This window comes from Harpegnathos saltator, unplaced genomic scaffold (genome assembly GCF_003227715.2).
Source record: "Harpegnathos saltator strain DR-91 unplaced genomic scaffold, Hsal_v8.6 scaffold58, whole genome shotgun sequence".
Taxonomy (NCBI): Eukaryota; Metazoa; Arthropoda; class Insecta; order Hymenoptera; family Formicidae; genus Harpegnathos; species Harpegnathos saltator.
In genome coordinates, this window is record NW_020230404.1 from 278,336 (window position 1) to 303,213 (window position 24,878).

At 36.8% G+C, this 24,878-nt stretch overlaps 3 protein-coding genes and 1 long non-coding RNA gene across 5 annotated transcripts; 2 read left to right on the forward strand and 2 right to left on the reverse strand.

Annotated features, from left to right (window-relative positions):
* Nucleotides 1-637: 637 nt before the first annotated feature.
* LOC105183420 (actin-binding protein IPP) lies at nt 638-6,517 on the reverse strand. The gene is made up of 7 exons (XM_011141514.3): nt 6,268-6,517; nt 5,046-5,571; nt 4,743-4,908; nt 4,124-4,470; nt 3,263-3,609; nt 2,872-3,092; nt 638-2,655 (listed from the first exon to the last, which is right to left on the reverse strand). Exons 1-7 carry the CDS (start codon nt 6,335-6,337, stop codon nt 2,419-2,421), a joined length of 1,914 nt encoding a protein of 637 aa, XP_011139816.2. The 5' UTR covers nt 6,338-6,517; the 3' UTR covers nt 638-2,418.
* A 995-nt stretch (nt 6,518-7,512) lies between these two features.
* LOC105183421 (thiamine transporter 2) lies at nt 7,513-14,162 on the reverse strand. Of its 2 annotated transcripts, none has more exons than XM_011141516.3 (7): nt 13,940-14,162; nt 13,403-13,568; nt 12,746-13,130; nt 12,017-12,490; nt 10,727-10,919; nt 8,992-9,127; nt 7,513-8,672 (listed from the first exon to the last, which is right to left on the reverse strand). In XM_011141516.3, the coding sequence occupies exons 2-7, from the start codon at nt 13,523-13,525 to the stop codon at nt 8,472-8,474; spliced, it is 1,512 nt and encodes a 503-aa protein (XP_011139818.1). In that variant the 5' UTR covers nt 13,526-13,568; nt 13,940-14,162; the 3' UTR covers nt 7,513-8,471. The 2 variants fall into 2 exon arrangements, with proteins under 2 accessions (XP_011139818.1, XP_011139817.1); XM_011141515.3 differs by having other exon boundaries at nt 13,403-13,600.
* A 2,251-nt stretch (nt 14,163-16,413) lies between these two features.
* On the forward strand, nt 16,414-24,700 carry LOC105183483 (uncharacterized). The gene is made up of 3 exons (XR_002162774.2): nt 16,414-16,549; nt 17,661-22,812; nt 23,067-24,700. It is a non-coding gene; the product is annotated as an uncharacterized LOC105183483 (long non-coding RNA).
* Nucleotides 16,556-17,620, forward strand: LOC105183422 (uncharacterized). The gene has a single exon (XM_011141517.1). It carries the CDS (start codon nt 16,838-16,840, stop codon nt 17,249-17,251), a length of 414 nt encoding a protein of 137 aa, XP_011139819.1. The 5' UTR covers nt 16,556-16,837; the 3' UTR covers nt 17,252-17,620.
* Nucleotides 24,701-24,878: the final 178 nt, after the last annotated feature.

A 24,878-nucleotide genomic window follows, 5' to 3' on the forward strand; every position in this document is an offset into this window, starting at 1 on the left:
GCATCACGACAACGCACCATCATATACCTCGATACTTGTGCGTGAATTTCTGACAAAAAACTCAACGAATGTCGCTCCGCAAGCACCGTATTCTCCCCCAGACATGGCCCCCTGCGACTTTTTCCTGTTCTCCCTACTGAGAAAAACCACTTCGCGGACAGCGTTTCGAATCGATTGAGGACATTAAAGAACAATCGCTGCGTGAATTGAAGGCCACACCGTCTGCCGCGTATGAGCGATGTTTCCAGGACTGGATCAAACGCTGGCATATGTGTGTTGCAAGCAATGGGAACTACTTTGAAGGAGACTATAAGAATTTTGATGATTAAATTGTAATTTTGATTTTTAAAAATAAAGTTCGGATACCTTTTAATCACAGTAGTATATATTTAAATCACTATGATGGTTACTAAATCAGATTAAAGCTGCCATGTAAACATAGTCAATGTCCCATAAATTTTTATTGACTTAAAAGTATGGGAAGTTAATTATTGAACAATGAGTGTCATATTGTGTTGAAATGCATGTTAGCTAACCTTATTAACAGGAAAAGAATTGAGTTCGAAAACCCCTGTTAACACCATCTAAAGTCAGCGACGGGAACTTAATTATATTTTAATAAATAAAGTGATCCAACTAGGGTCTAACAAAGCCATTTTATCTATATTTATCTTGTGTCGAAAAACTGTAGAATAATTGAATTCTCTTCATGAATATGTTCATGTAACACCAAACATCATACTTCGAACAATGGAAAAATTGTTACATGGACAATTAATTATAGAGACCGACGATTCTTCGATTCTTAGAACGATTTTATAAAACATGACCTTATACTTTACAAAACATTGCCCGCAGTTTCGCGCGCTAATTATAAGAAACATTATCTTAATAATAACATACATATTTTGGAATCCTTAAAGATTCTGGGACTCCAAAGTATTATGAGTTAAAAGTTCCAAGGACCACTGAATGATTGAACAGTCAGATTCTGGTATGCCTGTTTATTTGAACATTCTGAATTCAAATAATGTAATTAATTTTCAAATTTCTAAATTGTTAATTATATCAAAACAAGAATATATAATCTCTAAGATTTATTAGATTCTTGAATTTTTTCTATTTTTTTGAATGTTTGAAGAAGCATAAATCTCTTCGAAGATTTATATCTCCAAAATTTGTGAATTTTTTAAAATTCTGTGATAATATTTATTTTGTGGAGACCCTTGTATCTTTAGACCCTTTATATAATCCAAGGATGAATATCTTTGGATTCGACTTACAGTTCCTTATACGTTTATGTTTAACGCGGGTTATATTTATAGTGATTATAGCGATTAAAAATTACAATAAAACTTTGGTATGTGACTATAAAGTATGTGAATATAAAGAGGCTCAGTCGTTCCTAACGCACATCGTTAATGCTTGTCGTTAATTAATAAAAGTATTCAAGTATTTTTATATGCTGTTACCATTACGAACTTGTTAATTTCAAATCCATTCGCATGTTAACCTGATTTGTGAAACAAGTGATAAAAGACATGGAATCTAATATCTACAGCTTTGAATCAAGATTATTACCAATTCATATACGCATCATACGTTCAAATAATATACAATTAGCAAGTATTTTCTGATGATATTTCCTATTAGATCGGAATCTTTATTGGATCTTAAATTCCTTGGAACTTCGATCGAGTTAAGTATTTAAAAACTTGGATCCTATATTCCTTGGATTGTAGACTCTTTAAATGTCCCGTTACTTGGATCCGAAATTTTTGAAAATTGGAATGATTTGGACCCTACCTTTGAGCGCTGGGTAATTGCGCTTGAATTTTATCTTTTTTTTTCAATACATTGCAAGAATTTACAATCTTCAAATGTCTAAAGTGTAAGACATTTAAATCTTGAATGCATTGAGTTCAAGCTTTCTTTAAGTTATAAAAATGAATCCTCTTATATCTTTTAAATCCTTTAGATTTTAGTTCCGTTAATCCCAGCCTTTTCAAAACTCAGATTCGTTAGATTCTACATTCCTCGGATTCTAGGCTCCTTTTAACACATTGATTTGCCCTGTATAATTCGTGAGAAATGGTAGTGATCCTTTTCTTTTAGTTACAACTTAATCCCTCAATACATAATATCTCAGTACAGGAATATTTAAAAAATGTGAGTATTTAAAAGTATTTAAAAAGAGTGAACGCGAAGTATTTCCAAAAAAAAAAATCAACGGCTCTATATTTTTTTTAGATTAACACGATCGACTATCTATCTAATGGATACAACGCTCTTCGTGAAGTTGAATAACGCGGAGTAAATATCAATAAAAAGAAGCGTCGACAGATTCAAAAACTAAGAGGAGACGACAATATCGAGCCGATACAAAGTCGAACGAACCGAACTCCCGCGAAATGTCGATCAGAAAGGTGCGACAATTGCCGTTGCCTCACCTCTACTCGAAGGCAAGGAAGCACACTCGTGCCACTTGTTCGTGTGGGGATCGTAGCACTCGACGGTGGAGATCGTGATTTGCGTGCGATAGAAGTTGATCTCCCGCGACTGGTCGCCACCTATGACGTAGAGCCGGCTGTCGGCGGCCGCGACCGCCGGGTACGATCTGCCCATGCTCATAGGAGCTACGCTGCTCCACTTGTTCTGCAAGCGCAACGAATATGAAATGGATGTCACAACGTGAAGAGCATTTACTTAAAAAATTAACTGAGTTGCTCAAATGATCGAACCAATAAGATACTCGATAGAACCCAACAGATTTTGCTACATTAATTGAAGCGTTAGACGTTTCGTTCAATCAAAGTCGTTCATATCTTTGGGCAATAAATTAATATATATAGCAAGACAAAACTAAATCACCTTCTCGAAGGAGTATCTCTCGACTGAGGTTAAAACTTCCTGATTTTTACTGGTACCACCAACAACGTACATATATCCGTCGAGTATTGTAATACCCATTTGTGAACGTGGTGTGAGCATCGGGGCCAAGTAATTCCACTCTCTTGTCACGGGATTATAACCCATTACATCCTGACGATGCCGACTATTATGAGTACAGCCGCCCACAATGTAGATTAGTCCTACGAAAAGCTCGCAAATTAGACCAACATTTTTCTATAGAAATTTCTTGGAATATTTTTCTTGCGTGCATTGAAGTCTCCTATAATCGAAGAAACAGACTAATAGATGTACTTTGAACTTTTGTTCATATGCAATACCACGATTTATTAATTATAGGAAAAATCACTACCTCCGTATGCGACGACGCCCATACTAAATCGTGGTTCTGGCAGATAACCGTCGAGAGTCCACGTGTTGGTGATCGGGTCATATATTTCGATGGAACCGCCGATGTCTTCGCCTACCCACCCACCGAATGCGTACAAACAGTTATCCAAGGCACAAAGACCGAAGTCACATCTAGGCTCCTCCATGCAGGCAATCGAACTCCACACATTGTCGCGAGGATCGTAACACTCGCAGTTGGCGATTATGCAGGATTCCAACTCACCGCCGACAACGTACACCTTGCCATCCAATAAAGCTACTCCCGGTAGAATGCGTCCTATGCTGATCGGAGCCACTTCGCTCCATTCTCTAGAAATCATCAATTAATCGAATGACTCTAGCTGCTTTTATTCAATAATAGTAACTTATAAACTACGAGAGAAAATTCTACTAATCATTTACTCAATTTACTCGTGTCCTGATACTGGCTTCTGTTTTCCAGTTTCTGACAGTTTTTTAGTGCAACTTCGGCTTCTTATCATAATAATAATAGTGAATACAAACGAATATATTAATATATACTGAAGTACTAAAGGAAAATATTAAAGGTTGTTGTATGTAGATTTGAATAAATTAATTTTTATCATCCAAGTGGTTTTTTTTAGCCGACTGTTACAGGCTATAAGTACAGAAGTGTATTATAAAACGTAGTTCGGCCTTGCTGATATTTTTAACTGCTCATAAATATTATGTACGTTGTATATTTATATAAATTTTATATTGTTTAAATATTTATATAAATTTGTCTATAATAGCTTTTAAAGTGCACAAGAACACAATTTTCCCTTAATTTCATTATAATAGAAAGAAAGTATTACTGTACCCAGTGAATATATCATATTTCTCAATAGTCTCGTAAGTACTCTCGGCGGTTCTGCCCCAGCTGTCCGCGGAGTGCTCTCGCTTGGATCCGCCAATTACCAAGATATTCTTTCTAGCACAGACACGGGGCTGGGCATGAAGAGGCACCAAACAACCTTTATTCGAAACTAAATCCTTCTGTATTGATCGAAGCGCGACGATGAGACTAGCGTCTTTACACTCCAGGATAATTCGCTCCAGCCTCGCTAATGAACACAATCGCAAGCGTATGTGGCCGAGGATCTCAAACACGTAGCATCTCCGCGCTGGGATGTCGTGCACGATCCAGTTGTATGCGGCCTGGAAGACCTGCAGAAAGTGAGAGACAGGCTTTTAGTGCTAGAGTTCCACAGCTAAAAAATACATAAGTGTTATAACACATTGATAAAAGAAAAAAAAGTATTTCATGTAACAACGATCGAAATAGTTTGCACCGAAAATTAATTAGGGAAGAGAATGTATTGCAAGAATTGTTCTTGTATTTCTAAATATTTAAAATCTTAATTAAAATTAAATTTGAAATCTGAAGGATTGTATATTGTACGGAATATGCTCGCGCGGATTAACTTTCTAGAACAAACCTGGCATTCGGTATCGATGTGTATGTAATCACTACTGAGAAAATGAACAAGATGTTCTTTGGGCAAATCCAGAAATTCTTCCTCCTGACAGACTTGAGGGAAATTGACTTCTATAAAGCGTAGGGCAGTCTCCAAAAGATCCAGTCTGTTATGCGCTTCTGCAAATCTGCAATTAACAACAATAACGAATGTTATTTAGTACATAATCTTTGTTTTATTACTGAAACATGTTATACATATATACGTGGAACTTGTTAATTTGGTATGGATGATAGACAATGGCACTTTCATTTAGAATCTTACCTGTAAATTCCAAGAGCATTAGAATAATGTAGTTGCTGTTTGAGATAGGAGATACAGCCAGACACCACATCATCTAACTCAAGCATATCAGCAGCAGCAAACAGCTCTTGCACATTGTCCTGTGTGATATCCACATTACCGCTGTAAATAAAATCCACTAGTTGAGAAAGGATGTGAGATGAGATTGAATGAATCTCTACTAGCTCCTGTTGTTCTTCGACCAAACCAACAGTGAACATGGCATTGAAGTAGGCACTGCCAGCAGCCAGAACCGATCTGTGTGCTCTAATAATGCTACCACCAGCTATCAGGCCTACATCGCTGAATTTGTTTGCCAGTCTTTGCGCATTTAGATTGCGTAGAAGCTTCGGCGGATATTGTCCTACAGTATAAACAATGCTAGAAACTTCAGATGACTGCTTCACTTGCTGACTAGTAAAACCCATGTTAGAGTTATGGCCATTCTTCAAAGTGGGTGCTACACCATCCGCCATGAAACCATCAAGCTGTCCTTTATCCATAGATCCTGTAGGAAGAGATTTGAAGGAAAATAATAATTTGCACAAATGTATTAATAATAATGGTTCTCTGTTTAATATATTTCACTAAATTTACTTTGACACTGAGTGTTACAAATATATTATTAAAATTTACTGCAAATATACAAAGATTCTTACAAGTATAATGCAAGAACATCATATCTAACATAACTATAAATAACAAATATATGTATAAATAATTACAATTTTACCACAAACTTCAAACATAATATTTTCAAATATCTTCAAGCATCAATTAAACATGTCATTGAGTAAAAATCAATGATATATATTATAATAAAACTACAAAAGTATAAACACAAATAAACAGATATTAAGTCAGATGCAAATTATATTTTAAACATATATAAATCTAGTAATACAAAAACTAATCGGATAGGTTTTAACTACTGTAAATATATATATCTTAAAACTTTAGTTAAAATATGAATATTTAGTTAAAATATGAATATTTAGAAGAATTGATTATTCAATTTTTTAACAATTTAGCTCTAACATATAAATTTTCTAAGAATTAATATATTGTATAAAACGAAAGATATAGAGATTTTTATTATTTCTGACATTCCAGCAATTGCACTAATAAAACCTTTCATCCATTGCCAGTCTTATTCAATTAGAAACTTAATTATTGGAGAATATATGTCTGGCGAAACACTTACGACATAGACGAGAAAGCACCCTGTAGACACTGTGGAACGATTTTGTATTATTTTTCCCCTTCAGGCGCATCACTACCACCACATTTTCTACCAATTCGTCACTTGACTTTTAAGTGGCACGTGAATAAAAATTGCTCGCAACGATACGAAACTACTTCCTCCTGCCTGAAGTAACAAATGTTTTAGGAAGAAACTTGACAGACATCAAATAACCTATTTAAGTACGTGAACTTAGCTACAAACTGCTCACTAAGGATGCTCAGTGAAACAGGAATCACTCAATGTAACCGCAAGGGAAAAAAAATCCCTATTTAATCCGTTACTTTTACCTAGAGATTCAAATGTAAAATTCAATATAAAAACAAATTGTAAGATATAAAACTTATATTGTGAATAACGGAAAAAGTAATTAACTGCAGTATATATAACTGTATGTATGTTAAATATAAAAATTGAAAGCTCACTTTGCTGGACTACAAAAGGTAAATAAAATTCAACAAATATCTTTGGCAAATGCTCTTTGGCATTTCGTCTTATTAATTATTATAATTTTATGGGCTTAATGTGTACGCACGAATTTATCATAAATTCAGCATTGATTCACGTTTCCGTGAACATACAGCTGCGCATAAAAACACCAGTTCATATTCTTATCTTGAAGCTTTTAAAGTCAACTTGAGATTTGCTCTTAACTTAGATTCTTAAAAAGTAAACAGACGTACTTCACATTTTTAAATTATTATTAAATAATCGCAATATGGATCTACGATGCAGACTTTTCTCAAATAAAAAACATTAAAATCAATCTTTTTCAATCGAAATCATATCTGTTAATCTCTTTTTATGAATGTGAGACGATATTCAGTTCAAAGATTATATTATAAGACAAGTCGTATCTCGATTAAATCTATCGATTATAATGTGCTTCCGTACTTTCCAAATCGATTGATCATTCTAATGAAAATTTTATCCGTTTGAATAAACAGAATAAACGAGAAGAGATCTAGCAATAAAAATATACTGAATTTTGAAACAATTTGAATTTTTCAGAGACAAATTCTCTCGTTGAACCATCAGTCTTGTTCAAAATTAAATTAGAAAAAATATTCAAACCGTTTTGAAACTCAGTGTACAACTCGATAACATCTCATTCGAATGTATTTTTTTATATAATATTAGATATAAACAACATTCTTTACAATATATCTTCAACATATATATATTCCTATATATTTATATATTTCATTAAAATTTCATTAAAATATATCTCAATAGCATTCTAAAAGGCAGAGACACTTGGTGAGAGTATTACACACCTCCGTAACGGGAAAAACTTGGAAAAAATAAATGCAATAAACGTCAAACTCGTGATATAGACACGTTCTAATTATTATTCATGTCTCGTTACGAAGTGAGAATATCGAACTGGTGCAAACGACTTGTCGTTTATGAATAATGTCGTTGTGAATAAAGTTAAGATTGTACAATTCTGGGTTGATCTTGAAAATCACAGTCCTTTCGCCCAACAAACTTCACTCTTTGAATATCAACGAAAATAGAAGAACGACGAATCTTTTGCACCAATCACATTTTTTACTCGATTTGTTTGCTTTATAAAAGTATCTAATATAATCTAATACTGCACATATGTACCCAGTGAGCAAATGACATTAAACCAATACCCTAAATAAATGTTGAGTATGTGTATCTTTCCTTTGTGACGTTTTGCTTTAATATATTTAAAATAATTAAAAGACATCCCTTCACGTGACCTTGACGTGATTCTTTAAAATACTCTTTCAGATATATAAAGAACATTATATGATCCTTGTCGAAAATGTGATCTTTTCAAATGTTCTAAAAATATGTCAGAAACATTGAGGTATCAAAGTTATTTGTAAAATAATGCTGATACAATGTTACACATCACATTTCAAGAAAAAACGTTATACACTGCTAAAACGTTACATACTATTTCGTAACATTCTCAGTCAATGATTGTTTGCTTACTGGATATGTAAAAATAACACGTCTGATTAAAACTACCAGGGACAAGTACATTTTAAGAATCATCCGCGATCAATCGGCAAAAATATTTTGTACAAGAATCGCATAGCGCCGATTAAATTTGAATGATCGATAAGTACTTGTTTTGTCTAATATTGAACGATTTAACAAATTTGCGAGTTAGAGAATTTTCTGTTTCAATTGCCATTTTCCTCCACCGCCGCCGACGCACCGTTGTCTCTCATGTCATTTGTGGTTTGCGTTACGGTGGACTGGGTCTCATCGCTGGTCCATAAATTGAAGCGCTCGTTGCTCTGGTAATATTTCACGATATTCAATATACCCATCAAAAAATACATGAAACCCAGGATCACAAAATAACTGCCGTAGATGAAGTACTGAGAGAAGAAGAGAAAAAGGATGATGATAATCGCGTTATTCAACATTTTCCGCATCGTTCCTTCGCTGTTTGCAGCGTAGGAATATTTTTTAAGAAAATATTAATTGAAAACTTGATATTAACTAAATCAAAAGTAAAGCGAACGTCTCAATTAGCGGTTGGTGATTAACCACGTTAGTGGTGAAGTAATCGTGAAAACAAATTAACAAGCTAATAATATACTGTTAAACTAAGTATACAGAGCTGATTTTACTAGAAACGTATCGAAGGTCTGTGTGCACCGGTATTATATACAGGGTGACACAATTTTCTCTCACCTGCCACCGAATGTTTAACATGAGCGCATTGACGACCACCAGTGTGAAAAGGCTCTGCGCTACCAGAGCGATAAATATATTGATGCCGAATATCAAGCCGTAACTATCCTCGCAGATATACTTGGCGACTTCGAAGCTACGAACAAGTACAACGTCACAACGTGATTCCTATACAGGGTGTCCCATTTAACCTGACAAATTGTAATATCTGGAAAACTACATGTCGGATCAAAAAAAGTGGGTAATGAAATTTGTTCGTCTCGAAGGGGGACATCCAATGATATCAAACTCGACCTCCCACTCCACTCCCGGGGGGTGGGGGTGGGGAGCAACTTTGAAATCTTAAATGGGAACCCCCATTTTTTATTGCAGATTCGGATTCTACGCCACAAAATACGTAAGTTTTGTTCGAAAGTTTTTTTTTTTATTCGTGATAGATGGCGCTATAATCGCAAAAAATTAGATTTTCTGTAATTCTCCAGAAATGATCATTGGATTGAAAAATAAAAAAATACCTGTTCAATATTTTTTAAAATGTTTTTAAAATACATAATAACAGTTATTCCCCCCCATCCCCTCGGGGTAGGGTGGGTGATAATGTTCAAATCTCAAATGAGAACCCACATTTTTCATTGCAGAATTAGATTTTACGTGAAGTTTTTATGGAAACAATTTTTTTCATTCGTGACAGATAGCGTTGAATTTTTCCGAGAAACTACTTTTAACGTTTTAACCCAGGAACAACGACGAGGACGTAGTAGCTTTTTGTTCCCTCCGGGGTGCTTGTTTTAGGTGAGTCCCCTCGCTTCTCACCATCGGGGTGCTTGTTTTAGGTGAGTCCCCTCGCTTCTTACCATCGGGGTGCTTGTTTTAAGTGAGTCCCCTCGCCTCTCACCATCGGGGTGCTTGTTTGTAACAAATTAATTATGCAAAATCACCCCGATGGTGAGAGGCGAGGGGACTCACCTAAAACAAGCACCCCAAAGGGAACAGAAAGTTATTACGTCCTCGTCATTGTTCCTGGATAACGCTAAAAGTAGTTTCTCGGAAAAATTTAACGCTATCACGAATGAAAAAAATTGTTTCCATAAAAACTTCACGTAAAATCTAATTCTGCAATGAAAAATGTGGGTTCTCATTTGAGATTTGAACGTTACCACCCACCCTACCCCGAGGGGATGGGGGAGAATAACTGTTATTATGTTTTTTAAAAATATTTTTAAAAATATTGAACAGGTATTTTTTTATTTTTCAATCCAATGATCATTTCTGGAGAATTGCAGAATATCTAATTTTTTGCGATTACAGCGCCATCTATCACGAATAAAAAAAAAAAGTTTCGGACAAAACTTACGTATTTTGTGGCGTAAAATCCGAATCTGCAATAAAAAATGGGGGTTCCCATTTAAGATTTCAAAGTTGCCCTCCACCCCCACCCCCCGGGAGTGGGGTGAGAGGTCGAATTTGATATCATTAGATGTCCCCCTTCGAGACAAACAAATTTCATTACCCACTTTTTTTGTTCCGACATGTAGTTTTCTAGATATTACGATTTGTCAGGTTAAATGGGACACCCTGTATACTATTCTTACAAGTTCCATATAGATGGAACTCTTCACCATAATAATTTTACTGCCGGAGCCAGAACCTATCTCGATCACCAGGATCTCCGACAATATTCGAGATACTTGGTGATAACGATTTTATACTACGTATTCAAATTCAGCCAGATTACCTCGCTACGGTGACCATTGTATGATAAATCACGCCGAATATGATGTAACCAGCATAGAGGAACCAGATGTTGTAGCTGTACGAGGACACCACCATTATAGCACCACAAAGAAATGAAAACATGGACAACGATATGTCCCCTAATAGGTCCCAGTTTAATCGTATCTTTCCTACGGAAAATACGGTTATCGCACCTGTTGACAAAAACATCTCATCGATAAAATGACCAACTGTTGTTGGCTTTTGCTATAAAAGTCAATTCAATGTAATTAGAACACAGTCGAAAATGCTTAATATGATTGTTTGGAATAATTTCAAGCACTATTCCTCCTTTTCTTTCTCATTTTTCTCTTTTAACAAATTGTCATACCAAGCAAATCGCGATATTGAGCAACGAGCAAGACTTTAAAAAGAGAATACCGATCAGTTCAGCCGTGAATGTCAGCTGAAACTATAAAAGTCTATTTTATAAGCAACTTACTTGACAATTTGTTGAATGCGCTTACGTTTACACGCGCGTAAAAAAAGATAAATCAGGCATTTCTCAACGCAATCTCCGACGTGAGAATATTATCTCGTTATCGCGCTATTTCGCCACCTGTCTATCAATTAATTAATCAATTAGTCTCCATATCGCGCTACTTGGATTAAATCCAAATGCAATTTCGAAATTGCCCTTTGTTAAAATTTATCGCATAACGCGTGCGGTTGCTATCGGAATCCGTTATATATTTATCACGAATGCATACATATGATTAGAAAAACGGAGTTACTCGCGCAATAGATTCAGCTGATACCATTAATGAGAACGCAATGACCGCGACGATAATTCTCGAATCGTTTGAGATAAACACAATGACAGTAGAACAGAACAATTTGCAGCCGCTCGTCGTGGCATATTCCAATAATACACCTATAATAATACCCCTGTAATCCCTGTATTGACGATGAAATTGGTGGACATGCATCATCCCGAATTCCGGAAATGGGATAATTTCACAGCCCCGATAATTTCGATTGCTATACAAACTTATAATATCAAGATCAACGCAATGAGACAATTAAAGGAGAGCAAAATTATCATTATCATTATTAATATTGTTGTTGTTATTGTTATTTTTCTCGGAATATATTTCACGAGAATGTCTCGAGATTCGGATTTCGAGATTGATTTTTACATCCACCAATAAATTTCTTCTTTAATTTTACATTGCAACCAACAACGCAAGGAGAGTGTTCTTCTCGCTGCCGGAAGCTCACGAGAAGACTATTCGAATAATTTCATCCTCACCTAAAATCGCATACGCGAAATCCACGGCGCCATTGTAAATCTCATCGTTCGAATGCACCGTGTCCAGCCACAGCAACTGCATGTAATTAGCGACCTGCAAATAGCCGCAGGTGCCCAAAGCCCACCATAAAGACCACTTGAGCACGCGATGGTCGGCGTAAGCTTGTACAAAATGCTTCCACAGCAGCGCATACGCTCGCGTGATGTCACGGAATTGGAGTTTCCCGCTACTTTCGACGCCGCAAAAGCACGACTTGTTGCACAATGATGATTGGTATTGGGGGCCAAACGCACTATCGCGATTAGATCCGATGCAACACAGCCATCGCGAGCTACGCTGTCTCGATTGAGCAACCTCCTTTTTCTCCTGCTCACCGATGGAATTTTCTTCATCGCAGGTACTCGCACGATGGAAATAGATCGACTGGCCCACAGAGGGTAGGAAAAGCGCCCAGATCGTTGCCGTGCTGAATGCTGGAAATATATATAACAAAACGAAATAATTTGTACACTATTTTATATTATATAATAATATAATATAATATATATATATATATATTATATAAATGAGGTAACAAAAAATGATGTAACATTAGAACCGATTATAGCACATATTATATAATTGTTATTCAACTCGGAAAAATAGAAAACTTCAAACATTCGTTTTACGCGCGTGATTTATATGCATTTCATGTTTATTACGAGTAAAATCTTAAAAGTCTCATATACCTGCAATAGTTACATAATTCAGCTGATGATAATCCAATATGTTGAAGGAAGCAGTTAACTGAGCAACCACACCGGACATACTACGACCAAATAAAGAGGCTGCTTTGGTATGACCAGTCACTTCTTGATAATGCTTTTTATCTACTTTGGCATATATATATGTATAATAGGCCACTTCTGCTGATAGAAACAGGCCATAAAAAAATTCCATGATCTGCATCACCAATACAGTTTGACCGAGTACTATCATGACAAAAGTTGTGACACCTGAGAGGCCACAGAGTATGATAATGGGCTTATATCTAACAAAGTCCGTAATCAGAAAGACAAATATCAACATTGCTGCATAACAGTATGTGCTCACTGGATAAATATCTTGATTCACCTGAAACATATCATATCATCTAAAATATCAACATATTCTCAATGGCATATTTATTAAACCTAATACTATTGTAAGAATAGATTTGCAGTACAGACTAAAGCCAGTTTAATAACATTCATAATCCATGCAATTATGACATGACTAGCATAAAAGTCATGTCATAAATAAGACATACGATATAATCAATGATCATAATATCAGATTATATCCAGAATTATCAAAATCCAGTTTTATATTTATGACATAACACAGTGTTAATCTAGAGTAACAACCTCACTGCTAGTAAAATTCTTCCATGGTCCCATTAGATAATTTGTCACAAATGATTCTGAAGGTCGGAAGTCCTTGAAGCATCCGAACATGCATAAGATACAAGATATCCTGATCCAATGCATACTGTCTGCTGCGTGTTTGTGCCCCAACAAATTCCACCTCACCCTGATAAGTTTAAGGGAATGTTAAGTACGTCTCTGTAAAAAAAGAAAACAGCGTTGACTTACTCAATGCTGTCAACATAACGAAAAAGCCCAGTTTAATTAGATTTTTATTCGATTATTCTCTCATTGCGAAGTAGGAGCACGTAAAGTATATTCAAAAAACAGACATATTGTTATATTTCAAAATCAATGAGATTTAAATAGATTCAATTGTTACAACTTCAATTCTTATTTTAACGTCGCTTAATCTCCTTTTTGTGCTACCGTACATTCGCTCCCTAATTCATTCTAAAGTGAATAATCTATTTCTTAATCGAATACCCGTATATTTTCGCGGGCTACACCGTATCTCACATGCTACCCAATACATACCTGCTACGCGCGCTCACGTGCCACTGCACTCCTCCGCACGCCGTCGCGGTTTATTAATGTACTCCGATATTTGTTCTCAACCGAAACTGTCGAACACATAGAGGGTATACTCTCCTTCAGATCCATGTTTCTGCGTTGCTGAATATGGCTGATGCGGCGACCGTGCTAATTGGTTGTAGAATCGAGGATTTCCAAGACCGCAAAAATTTGATGGTAATTACGGAAAATCCAAGAAAACTTGAAAATAACGAAAACGAATAATTTTAGATTCTACCATTCAACTGGCTGAAATAGTTCTCTCTCTTTCTCTTCTCTCCAATAGATTTAAATTACACATTTATTTTTTTTTAAACTCCAAAAATGTACATTAGTTCAGCAATAAAAAGCAAATCTATTATTAATTTAAAGCTATTTAATGTAAAATTTTTGGATATCCAATGTGATATAAGAAATTAATTTTATAATTATATATCTCGATATGTTTTCTCACTATATGTACAAATAATGAAGTATAATATATGTATTGTATATGTGTAATGTCGTATATGTATATAGTATATATATGAAATATGATATATATTTGTATAAAACTACATTTCTACAATTATAAGTTAGAACACTTAAGGAAGAAAAATTTCTACGATTATCTTCTATCGATTTGATACAATTTACCGACAGACGATTATATCAGAATTTTCTTTTTATTATGCACAAAAATAAACTGGATTTTGACAAATATTTCGATCAATTACAATGAATTTATCTTTGTGATAATCAAATTTATTCTTTAATTTTAAGTAAAAATATTCACTAAATATTTGATGAAAATTATTCAGCAATTTAAAAGTTCATTGTTTGCAAATGAAAAATCATTCATCGTCAATTTAATTGATTCATTTAAAAATCATCAATTTAATTGATTCAGTGTTGTTACTTTACCTTTAAAAATGTCGCTCCAAGAAGTGTTAGAAGTAATGGGAGAATAAAGAAGATAACAGATTTGTGTGATCTTACTTTTATCGGTTGACTAATGTTGCTAAAAGGTTAAAGTTGAACATATTAATAATCATGGGATGAAGCACAGTATTGAAATCTAAATGTTTCACAGCAACAATGAAATTTTCAGAAATAATATTTCAGATTATAATATTTCTAGATTTGATAATATAGAATATATATTTGATTTTTGATAATATAGAGACTTCTGTATTTTATTCAAGAAAAAACTTTCCTAGGAATTTCATCGCTGCTTTTTTCAAGAGGAAAACATGACATTTAACATGAGTCATTCTACAGTGATTTGATATGATTAGCAATAATAGAGAATCTTCAAAAGGAAACTTTACTATAACTTAACTTGCAAAATTTCTCAATGCATAATTTCGGCTCGCTTTGTTTGTTTCTTTTCCCCAGATAAAATGTATCTCAGTATTTTGTCTTCGTTACCTATTGAAAGATAATTCTGCGCTACGTCGTAATTATCTGCATCGTTTAATACGCAGCTGCTCATCAATCGTTGATCGTTACGAGAATATACACAGAATATTTTTCTGTGAACCGAAAATGTTTTTCGGTTATACAGTAATTGACCATAAAGGAAAGACCGTCTTGTCGTCATTGTACTATTACTAACCTAGTCGTTTCTCAGAGTGGAGGGGCATGGCCGTGAGCATTTCTGTAGATGTACAGGGTGTGACTAAATTATTCGAATAAATTTCGGAGGTCAATGAGTTTCATATTGCAATCAACAGGAAGGTTCTCAAATAATATGAATGTGTAAAATACATCGCAAAATATCCTAAATCCGATGTCAAAAGTAGTAGAATGTTTTTAAATGGTTTAAAATGTTTTTTTAAATGCTCATATTGTCATACGTTCAAACGCATATGTATCTAAAAATACTCAATAATTAATAATTAAAAATAAAATACAATCTTGCAGGTATGAAGTCGCAGTTTACCATAAATGTAATGTGATAAAAAATACTCTCGATCTGATTCAACACGTGTATGAATAAGTGGGGTTATGAATTATTTCGCTTTACAAAGATCTGGGGAACAGTTGCGATAGCCAAACGATCAAGGAAATATTTTTATTATCATAAATCACCTTCTTCTCTCCTAATTCTTATCCCGAAGATCATTTGAGCGCGTACGTTTGCCCAAGAAATTACGGACATCTAGTATATTTGAGAATCTGCAACGGAGCAGGTCAGCTGCGTCATTTGGTAAGGTGGAGGGGCAGCCGCGGTACAACTTTCCTCCGCTGGAACTACTTCTTCCGTTATATCGATTTTCGCTTTTTAAGCACAAATTCGCGCTTAAGTTTATCGCAAAAAAATATCTTCTATTTTGGATTCATAGATCATACAATGAGCTCGCGAAAATTTGCGACATAGAGCTAATTTCACGACAACATAGAAGGACTATTTCGTTCATTTCCGCGCAAGGCTACATTCTTCTCACTACCTCTCAGGTATAAAATACCCCACCAAGTTATGCCCGTGTCCTGTTCCGTCGTAAGTCTCCGAACGGTGAGGATGGGATCTCACTCGTGACCGAAACCACCCGATACGCAGTCATAGCAGCGACATTCGCGAGCTAGATACAGGTTGGTCTTCCATATTATTCAAATACGTAGTTGTACGTTGAGAAATACGAGCTAGAGTAGAGTTCATCACCGCTTTGCGTAAATAAGAAGAATAGGAAGAGAAAAGGAAAGGAAATCCTTTAAGGCAGAAAATGATGCCAAAGAATGACGCAATATAAATGAAACATTACTCGGAGTTCTTGTAAGTTGTTAAACTGTAATCGTGACTGTTAAACTGTAATCGTGACTGTTAAACTGTAATCATTAAACTGTTATCGTGACATACGAAGAAATCACTGTTCTTCGATCATGAAAATTACAAATTCGGACGAACCCGTGGAGGGTTCACAGACTTACACGGAAAAAATGGTCAAGTGGATCGGCAAGGTGAATTACAAGAAACTGACATGCTCAACAAGCCCCAAACGCAACTTGAGGGTGGAGACTTTGCTCTCTTGCACTTTGGACAAAGCGCGGTATAACTTGAGGTGTAAGCAAGTGGCAAGATTGAATCGATGGCGTCAAGTGAGGAGTGAACTTCTCAAGGACGTATACTATGGCAGTTGCGCAGTGTACCACGAGATCGAAGCTCAAAAAGAGAAGGATCAGATCATAAGAGGGGAGAATGAACTGCAAATAAATTGGTTCGAAGAACTTGGCTTAGAGGACTTGGATGAGTTCCTGCATCAAATAAGTGGAATAAAAACATCTGTCGAGCGCTAAATAGCCATGACGCAATTTGCTTTGACGATGCATTGTGTGTTCTTACTGATAGATGCATTTAAAATAATTCATCTTACACAGGATATCTTATCTATATGTTAGACCAAGATGACGACGATCCTGAACATAAGGCTGTTTGAAAAAAAAGACTTATAGAAAGTAAATCCAATCATATTTTCACGTCAACTGTCTCACAGAGAACTTGAAAGAAGTATAAGAAAACTTGAAATTGGGAGAAAGTTCCACAATACATCATATCATCAATCATCAAGAAGTCATCGTTAATATCTACGGAAATCTACATGACGACTATCAACTAGGCTTCAACTAGACAACACTGGCCACCTTTGCAGTCTCGTTATTCCGATACACGATATATACGGATATATTTGGGTTTTTTTACTTGCAGTCTTACCGTTTGAGATGGCTGCAGAAGCTGCTCAAGAGAAACTATTCTGGGAGAACTTTGGGAAACTATGAAAATATGGAATGTTCCTGTGACATATAACTACCAGGATGAATCATCAAGCACACTGGCTCTGATGGGCTGCTTGACTTTCATCAGTTTGGTTCGTAAAGCTGTATCGAAACCAAAAAATTCTCGTCATTTAGGTTAGGTTTTTCCAATTCTTGGTAAGTTAACTGATAGTTAAATCATATGTCTATCTTTGTTTAAATTGAAAAAAAAACAAAGACAAACATAATTTAACTATAATTTAACTATTTAACTATTACCAAGAAGTTAGAACAATCAACCCTTAGAGTAACATATTTTAACTATACAATACCCTGAAAGTACAAAGAATCAAGAACAGGTTTTAATACTTAAATACTCCATATATATAGTTCTAGTCTTTTATAGCTCTTTTTCACAAATGTTTCATAACACATCAATGAAGTTACCTGATTATAATAATAGTATTACATAAAAAAAGTGATAATAGTTCCTATATTGTTGTAACACTTAACTTTGTTAAATCCTGAACAGTACAACTTATTGAGAAGTTGATGTAAGTGTTACTCATTGCTAGTTTTATATCGAAACACATTTTTTACTTAGTGAATGTATTATAAAAAATTTATATATAATTTTTCAAGATCTTTAATGTGTTTCGTGTTTTTATCATTGATAGGGATCTTATGGCATTTTATGCTATTTAGGATTAAAGCAATTGAATGATCTCTATGCAAAAATATTGTGATATTAATAAATAATTCCTTTGTAAGTAAAGACTGATCTAGGTCTAGATAAGGAAGGAAACTGTTGAAAGATGAATGTAAGACAAATAAATACATTTTGCAAATGAACTAACGAAGTAAGGTCATTTTTTCATAACTTCTCTATTCACCAGGTTATTAATACCATCACTCCTTTTCAGTCTGGCACATTCTCTAGAAAATACGTCTTATTGCGAGCGAGAGCTATTGGCCACCAATGGGGGCGACGTCGTCGTCAACTTAGAAAACTTGTACCTATAAGATTGCGGTGAGATAGAAAGCGAGAGGTAGAGGATTACGAAAAGATAAAACGACTGAGGGAGTATTATATCATGTGTGAATGGAAAGGGGCACGAAAGGGAGGGAAAATATCTGTTTCTAGAGGCTGGTTCAACCGGCGTGCAGGCAAAATGCAAGCAAATATCTCACGCACAAGCCGTCATGATAACCGTGTGACAATGAGAGAGGCGTCTTTCATCTGGTGAGCTTCTACATTTCCACTTTAGCCGAACCAGCTGCGTGTTTTCCCAGATCCAGAACCGTTGGTTTCTGTCCGGCATAACGCGCGTCTCCGGGGATCAAGTCTCCGTGGTTCCCGTTATCCCCGAGAGTCGTAGGTACGCCTCAAGTAAGATAATTCGCTATGCAAGCATGTAAACAACTTGCTGAAGAGAGTCACTGAAATTTCATCCTATCCGATGTGAAATATGTTGTACCACCATATATGTTGCCCGGCGTTGCCATAACCGTGTGTCCATAGATCTGCGATCTCTACCACGTCCACCATGGAGAGAAAGAAAAAGAAAGATAAAGATCACGGCCAGGATAGGGCGTTAACGTATATGTTTTAGATGTTTGAAGAGCATGAGGGAAACGTTTGTGATGTATGTCAGAGACTGAGGAAATGGACAATGCAGAAATCGGTACAAGAAGGGAGAGAAAGAGGTAGAATGGTATGAGTGCACGTGCAAGCACATTGGGTGCGAGAGAAAACAGATGTTAGGGTTGCCTCGACTTGGTAACACTCATTTCAACCTAAGACTTGAGTTTTATTTAGTTTCTAATTGATACACTTTAATACAATGTTTCTAAAATTTTGTCGAATTTCTCGATCGCGAGGTGTCTAAAGACTCGAGGATTCAAGAGTCCGGGGATTCGAGAGACTTTAATCCAGGGGCTCTAAGGATTTTCCGCATGCCCGCGTCCAGGACTCTGGACCACGCCAAGCTTTCGGCAATTCGAAGGCACCTCGAAGTCCAAGGATCTCGGAATCTAAGATCTTGGTATCTATTGGTCTCGGTATTGTCACGTGAATCCGAATCGAGGGATCTACTGCGAAAGAGAATATAACAAGATGAAAGTATGCAGAGAGAGAGAGAGAGAGAGTAGGAATTATTATCTAACATACACATGTGTGTGTGTGTATGTGTGTGTGTGTGTGAGGAAGGATACGAAGAACAAAAGGAGCAAGTTGCTTGCGAGTATTCGTTGATGCGCTGATCGTTTTCCATTCGATAACTCGGACGATAAGTATATTCATACGTGTACTGTGTGGACTGATATTGCTATTTAGCAACCTATATACGTGCACTGATGCTCGATTGCTTGACGCATAATTGTGGATGACACTCGCTGAACAAGACAACGACCTCGGTTTGGTAACGAAATATCAGGCATATTATGGTAACCTTGACACATTAATATGTTCTTGGTAATATACTGGGCAGTTCTCCTTATGGGCAGAATGGGAGGGATGAGGGGAGGGGGGTTTACAAATGAGACAAATCTTTTTGGCTACAGAACGTTGCGTAAGTCTGGAGGATCTCTCGTCCGACTCAACCGATGACGGCTAGCGAAGAATGCAGTTTGAGTCACTCGAGATTTTATCTCATATCGACCCGATATCGCTCGAAAACCTCGAAGAGAGGAAGAGAAAGGGAGATTATGAAACACATTCTATTCTAACGAAGAGATAATGCGGTCTGTCGAACGTGGACATCTCGAAGAGACTTGGCTTCATAAATGGCTTGAGAGACAAAGTTTTTTTCTACACAATTTTCTACAAATTTATCTGTGTGCTAGCGTAACCAGCTATCGTTCCTCTTGTGCTATAATCATAATTCGTACTTAACTATGTTTATATATTGCGGATTGCTCTGTTCCGTACTTTTTGTGTTTCACACAGCAGGCGCCAGAACGAAAGAGCTAAAACTCCCCCTTGGTAGATTAAAGAAACGGCACCGAGACATCTCTTCACTCGTACATCTAGCCGACAAACTGTATAAGGCTATAAACATTATTCGGTCATCACCGGGAGCACATGCAGTGTATGCACATATCCGGGCATCTTGGAGTGTGTCGCGTGAAAAAAACGCCGGAGGTAACGAGAAACGAGAAAAGATCGTCGACGATCCCCGTGGTCCGTGTATTCTGAAGTAGGTAGCATTTAGAAGGGGCTTCGGGATGGGGCAAAACAATGTTCTTATGAGTCACAGGATGACACAACGGCACTTCGCATGATGACAATGGGGGAAAACGTGCTTGGAAGGCTTTTCCCGCTTCAAGATAAATCGAGGAGACCGTTAGAGATAACAGTTGAGATAATCGCTTTGCACTCGGTGAGAGATCGGTTTAGCCCTGACGAGATGTACCTTCATCACAATCTGTAAAACAAGCACAGAAATTCCATGAGGATGCGTTAAATCCAAACATCTGAACTATGAGGACCACAGAATCCAAAAAATAGGTTACATTTGAAGGATCTAATCACCCCCCCCCGAGAACCAGAAATTCAAGACTTCTAATTCAAAGGAATCCGAGTCTCTCAGGATTCAAGGATCTAATTATTCAAGTGTCTCTATGAGACCTTCTCTTCCGTCCGACCACACGATTTCTTTAGATAAATGCTCTTCCTTTCAGATTACATTTCAAAATTTCATCGGAAATTCAGTCGGAATTATCTTATCGAGACGATCCGCGTGATACATTCGAAAATATCTTTGTTTCGTAAAGAAGATAATAACTGGTGTGTATTTCACACGATGAAGAGCAATTTTATATCGAGACGACATCTGAAAACGTGTCAAACGACAAATTCATTCCAACGATAAATGACGATTTATTGAAATCTTCACGCTCGAGGAAAGGAGAATCATTACTATACCGCATAAAAGTGTTTCTCTAGAAGGTATCCGATTTTAGAAGGTATTGAAAAAGAGAGGTATATCATTTTATTCACTACAATCTATCGGGTAACATACTCATTTACAGGTCCATTTATCATGTTTGGGGATGTACCGGGAGGGAGCGGGAAAACAAAAATCATTTTATTTTTTTTCACAGAAAGCTGTTATTTGAAAGCAGTATTCGTTTTCGCGTCCGGAGTGCGTTCTATCTTCACAGAATAAGTAGCACAGTTTGATCGTTGAAGATGATGTTCCTCAGTGTGATATCATGTCTCTAAATGGCCACGACCATAAAATGACAAGTGTACAATGGGTTGACCAGATGGACTTGGCTTACTTCAGCGGCAAAGAAAGCAACAAGTTCCTAAAAATTTCAATTACGAGATCTTTGCGGGAAATGTGTTCGTGAACATTAAGAGCTTCAGAAGCGAGTTATCAATATATCAGGGTACGATAAAAACCTAATAGGAGAATCATCGACCTGTAAGTCTCTCTGTAAGAACTCAGATAAGCACCTTTTGAGGGAGGGAAATTGCGGCGTTATGAGGGGGCGGGGAGGGCACTAATCCTGCAGGATATTCGAAGCGTTTCAGTGTCCGGAACCCTTTTATCCGAGGATCGCTAGCCTCACCTTAAAAAGCGGGTTCGCGCGGAATCCTAGAAGCCTTGCATATGAGCGATCGACCTCGGGGACGTGCGCTTCCTTCCATCCGCTCGTCGACAAGGTCGCGGGCAACCTTTCGAACTTTTTGTCGATATTCCGAAGCGACCGTCCACGACGGAGAGAGGCACGTGAGTTTACCCGCCTCTCTATCACCTTGCCCGCTAACGGAGTGTTTTAGAACGGCGTGAAACGGCCGTTGAGCTTGTGCGTCACCGTGATTCTACAAACTACTCGTCGCTGGTCTTCCAACACCCGCTCGACTGCGCGTGCAGTCGTCCTGGTCGTTTGGTCCTTCATCTACTTTCGTTGGTCTCCTTCGAGCCCTTCAAGATCTTCCATTGGCATGCAAGTTGTCTGCGTTGTATGCAGTTTGCTGTCAGCCGGAGAGAGTGTTTTTTCATGGAACAGGATTACGAACAACCGATACTTTTCAATAGGGCCGTCGCAGAGAATGCAGAGTTCCAGCAAAACAGCATATTTTTACTTCCAAAAAGGTATGTAGTTGTCTGCACTCCATTAGTTAAGTATCATCTTTTTCAGAAACGCTTGTTGGATTAATTATTTCGTTTATCTTAAAAATATCCTGTCTTTCAATAAAAAAATAGTATTAATAACGATAATAATAGCGATCTAAGTAGAACATCTTCATGATTGTAATTATCATGATTCATCTTATTATTTTTTGTATATTTTTGTTATAAAATAATATCTTATTTTAATATTAATGCTTCGTTTTCCTTTTTTACAGAATTATTGCCCTAGACATCATTTGCACGGAAAATCATCTATCATATTTCATAAGTGTCGCGTTAGAAAATACCGGATTTGGAAGAAATATTATCTAAGGACCGCAGCTGATCATCGAGGGACATCGTCGCAGAAGAGAATCATGGGATCGCCGCAGAAGAGGATCTTCCTGGAATCTTGCTGTAGGAGTGGATCGCCGTGGGACTTTGTTACAGAAGAAAATCATTGGATAACTTTATTATATTATATAGAAGAGGATCGTTTTGATTCGGCTTCATCGTAGGACTTCATCGCAGAAGAGGATCATCCTGGCATTTCACCGCAGAAGAGGATCATCGGTGTGGGATTTCATCGCAGAAGATCGTCGTGGGACTCTATCGCAGAAGAGGATCGTCGTAGGATTCCGCCGCAGAAGAGGATCATCGTGGGATTCCATCGTAGAAGAGAATCGTCGCAGGACTCCGTCGCAGAAGAGAATCGTTCTAGAAGAACTACATCGCAAAAAAAACTGCGTTTTCATAGATGAAAATCAGACAATTTTATCACAAAATATTACCATAGTACCTTCATCGAGGATCATTGCAGAAGAGAATTGTCGTGAGACTACGTAGTAGAAGAAAATTCTCATGTGGTTTCGTCGCAGGAGAGGATTGTCTTGGGACTTCATCGCAGAAGAGGATCATCGTAGGACTTCATCGCAGAAGAGGATCATCGTAGGACTTCATCGCAGAAGAGGATCATCATAGGATGACATCGCAGAAGAGAAAATCATCGAGGGACTTCGTAACAGAAGAAAACTCTCATGTGATGAAAGCAGAATCATTAGAGGAACTTTGTTGTAGAAAGCATCATTGCGTGGCTTTGCTGCAGAAGAAAATTGTCGAGTGGCTTGCGAGATTCTGTAGAAGAGGATCGTCGCGGGACTTTATGGTGGATAAGAAACAGATATCTAATATGAAATTTTCTTAAAAATAAATGTCACTGGAAAATTTACATTATTTTAACATTATAAAGCTCACATTTGTCGTATACATTAAATATAGTTGAAATTAGATCTCCAAAATGTACAAAGAGAACATGAATTTTTCATATTAGAGTTTCATATAAATTATGAATTTAAACCTTAATTATAATAGAAGTAACGTCATTAAACTTGAATCGAAGAGCATCACAATATTTCATATTCAATTATCCACATTATGAGATTTATATCTGAATTTCTTAAATATTATAATATACTCGGAATATATTCATAATATACTCGGAATTTTGTCAATATGTGAGTTTTCTGAATCTTATACATCGTGGGATCTGAATCTTCGACGTCATGGAACCTGGATCTTTAACATCGTGGGACCTGGACCTTCCGACATCGTGGGACCCTGGACTTTCCGACATCGTGGGACCCTGGACCTTCCGACATCGTGGGACCCTGGACCTTCCGACATCGTGGGACCCTGGACCTTCCGACATCGTGGGACCCTGGACCTCCCGACATCGTGGGACCCTGGACCTTCCGACATCGTGGGACCCTGGACCTTCCGACATCGTGGGACCTGGATCTTCCGATATCATGGAATCTGGATTTTCAACATGGTGGGACTTGAATCTTCGACAACGTGGGATCTGGATTTTTGATATAGTAGAACTTGGATCTTCGACAACGTGGGACCTGGATTTTCAACATCAAGGACTTGGATCTTTGACATCGTGGGATTTGAATTTTCGATATCGTAAGATCTGGATTTTCGACATCATAGGACTTAAATTACTGGCATCGTGGGACCTGAATTTTTGGCATCATAGAGCCTGG

Coding starts and splice junctions, on each gene's coding strand:
- LOC105183420 (XM_011141514.3), bottom strand. CDS start 6,337: ATGCGCCTGAAGGGGAAAAATAATACAAAATCGTTCCACAGTGTCTAC. Junction 4,909..5,045: donor AATGCTCTTGGAATTTACAG/GTAAGATTCTAA, acceptor TGTTAATTGCAG/ATTTGCAGAAGCGCATAACA. Junction 4,471..4,742: donor ACATCGATACCGAATGCCAG/GTTTGTTCTAGA, acceptor CACTTTCTGCAG/GTCTTCCAGGCCGCATACAA.
- LOC105183421 (XM_011141516.3), bottom strand. CDS start 13,525: ATGCATTGGATCAGGATATCTTGTATCTTATGCATGTTCGGATGCTTC. Junction 12,491..12,745: donor GAATTATGTAACTATTGCAG/GTATATGAGACT, acceptor ATATATTTCCAG/CATTCAGCACGGCAACGATC. Junction 8,673..8,991: donor TGTTAAACATTCGGTGGCAG/GTGAGAGAAAAT, acceptor TTCTTCTCTCAG/TACTTCATCTACGGCAGTTA.
- LOC105183422 (XM_011141517.1), top strand. CDS start 16,838: ATGAAAATTACAAATTCGGACGAACCCGTGGAGGGTTCACAGACTTAC.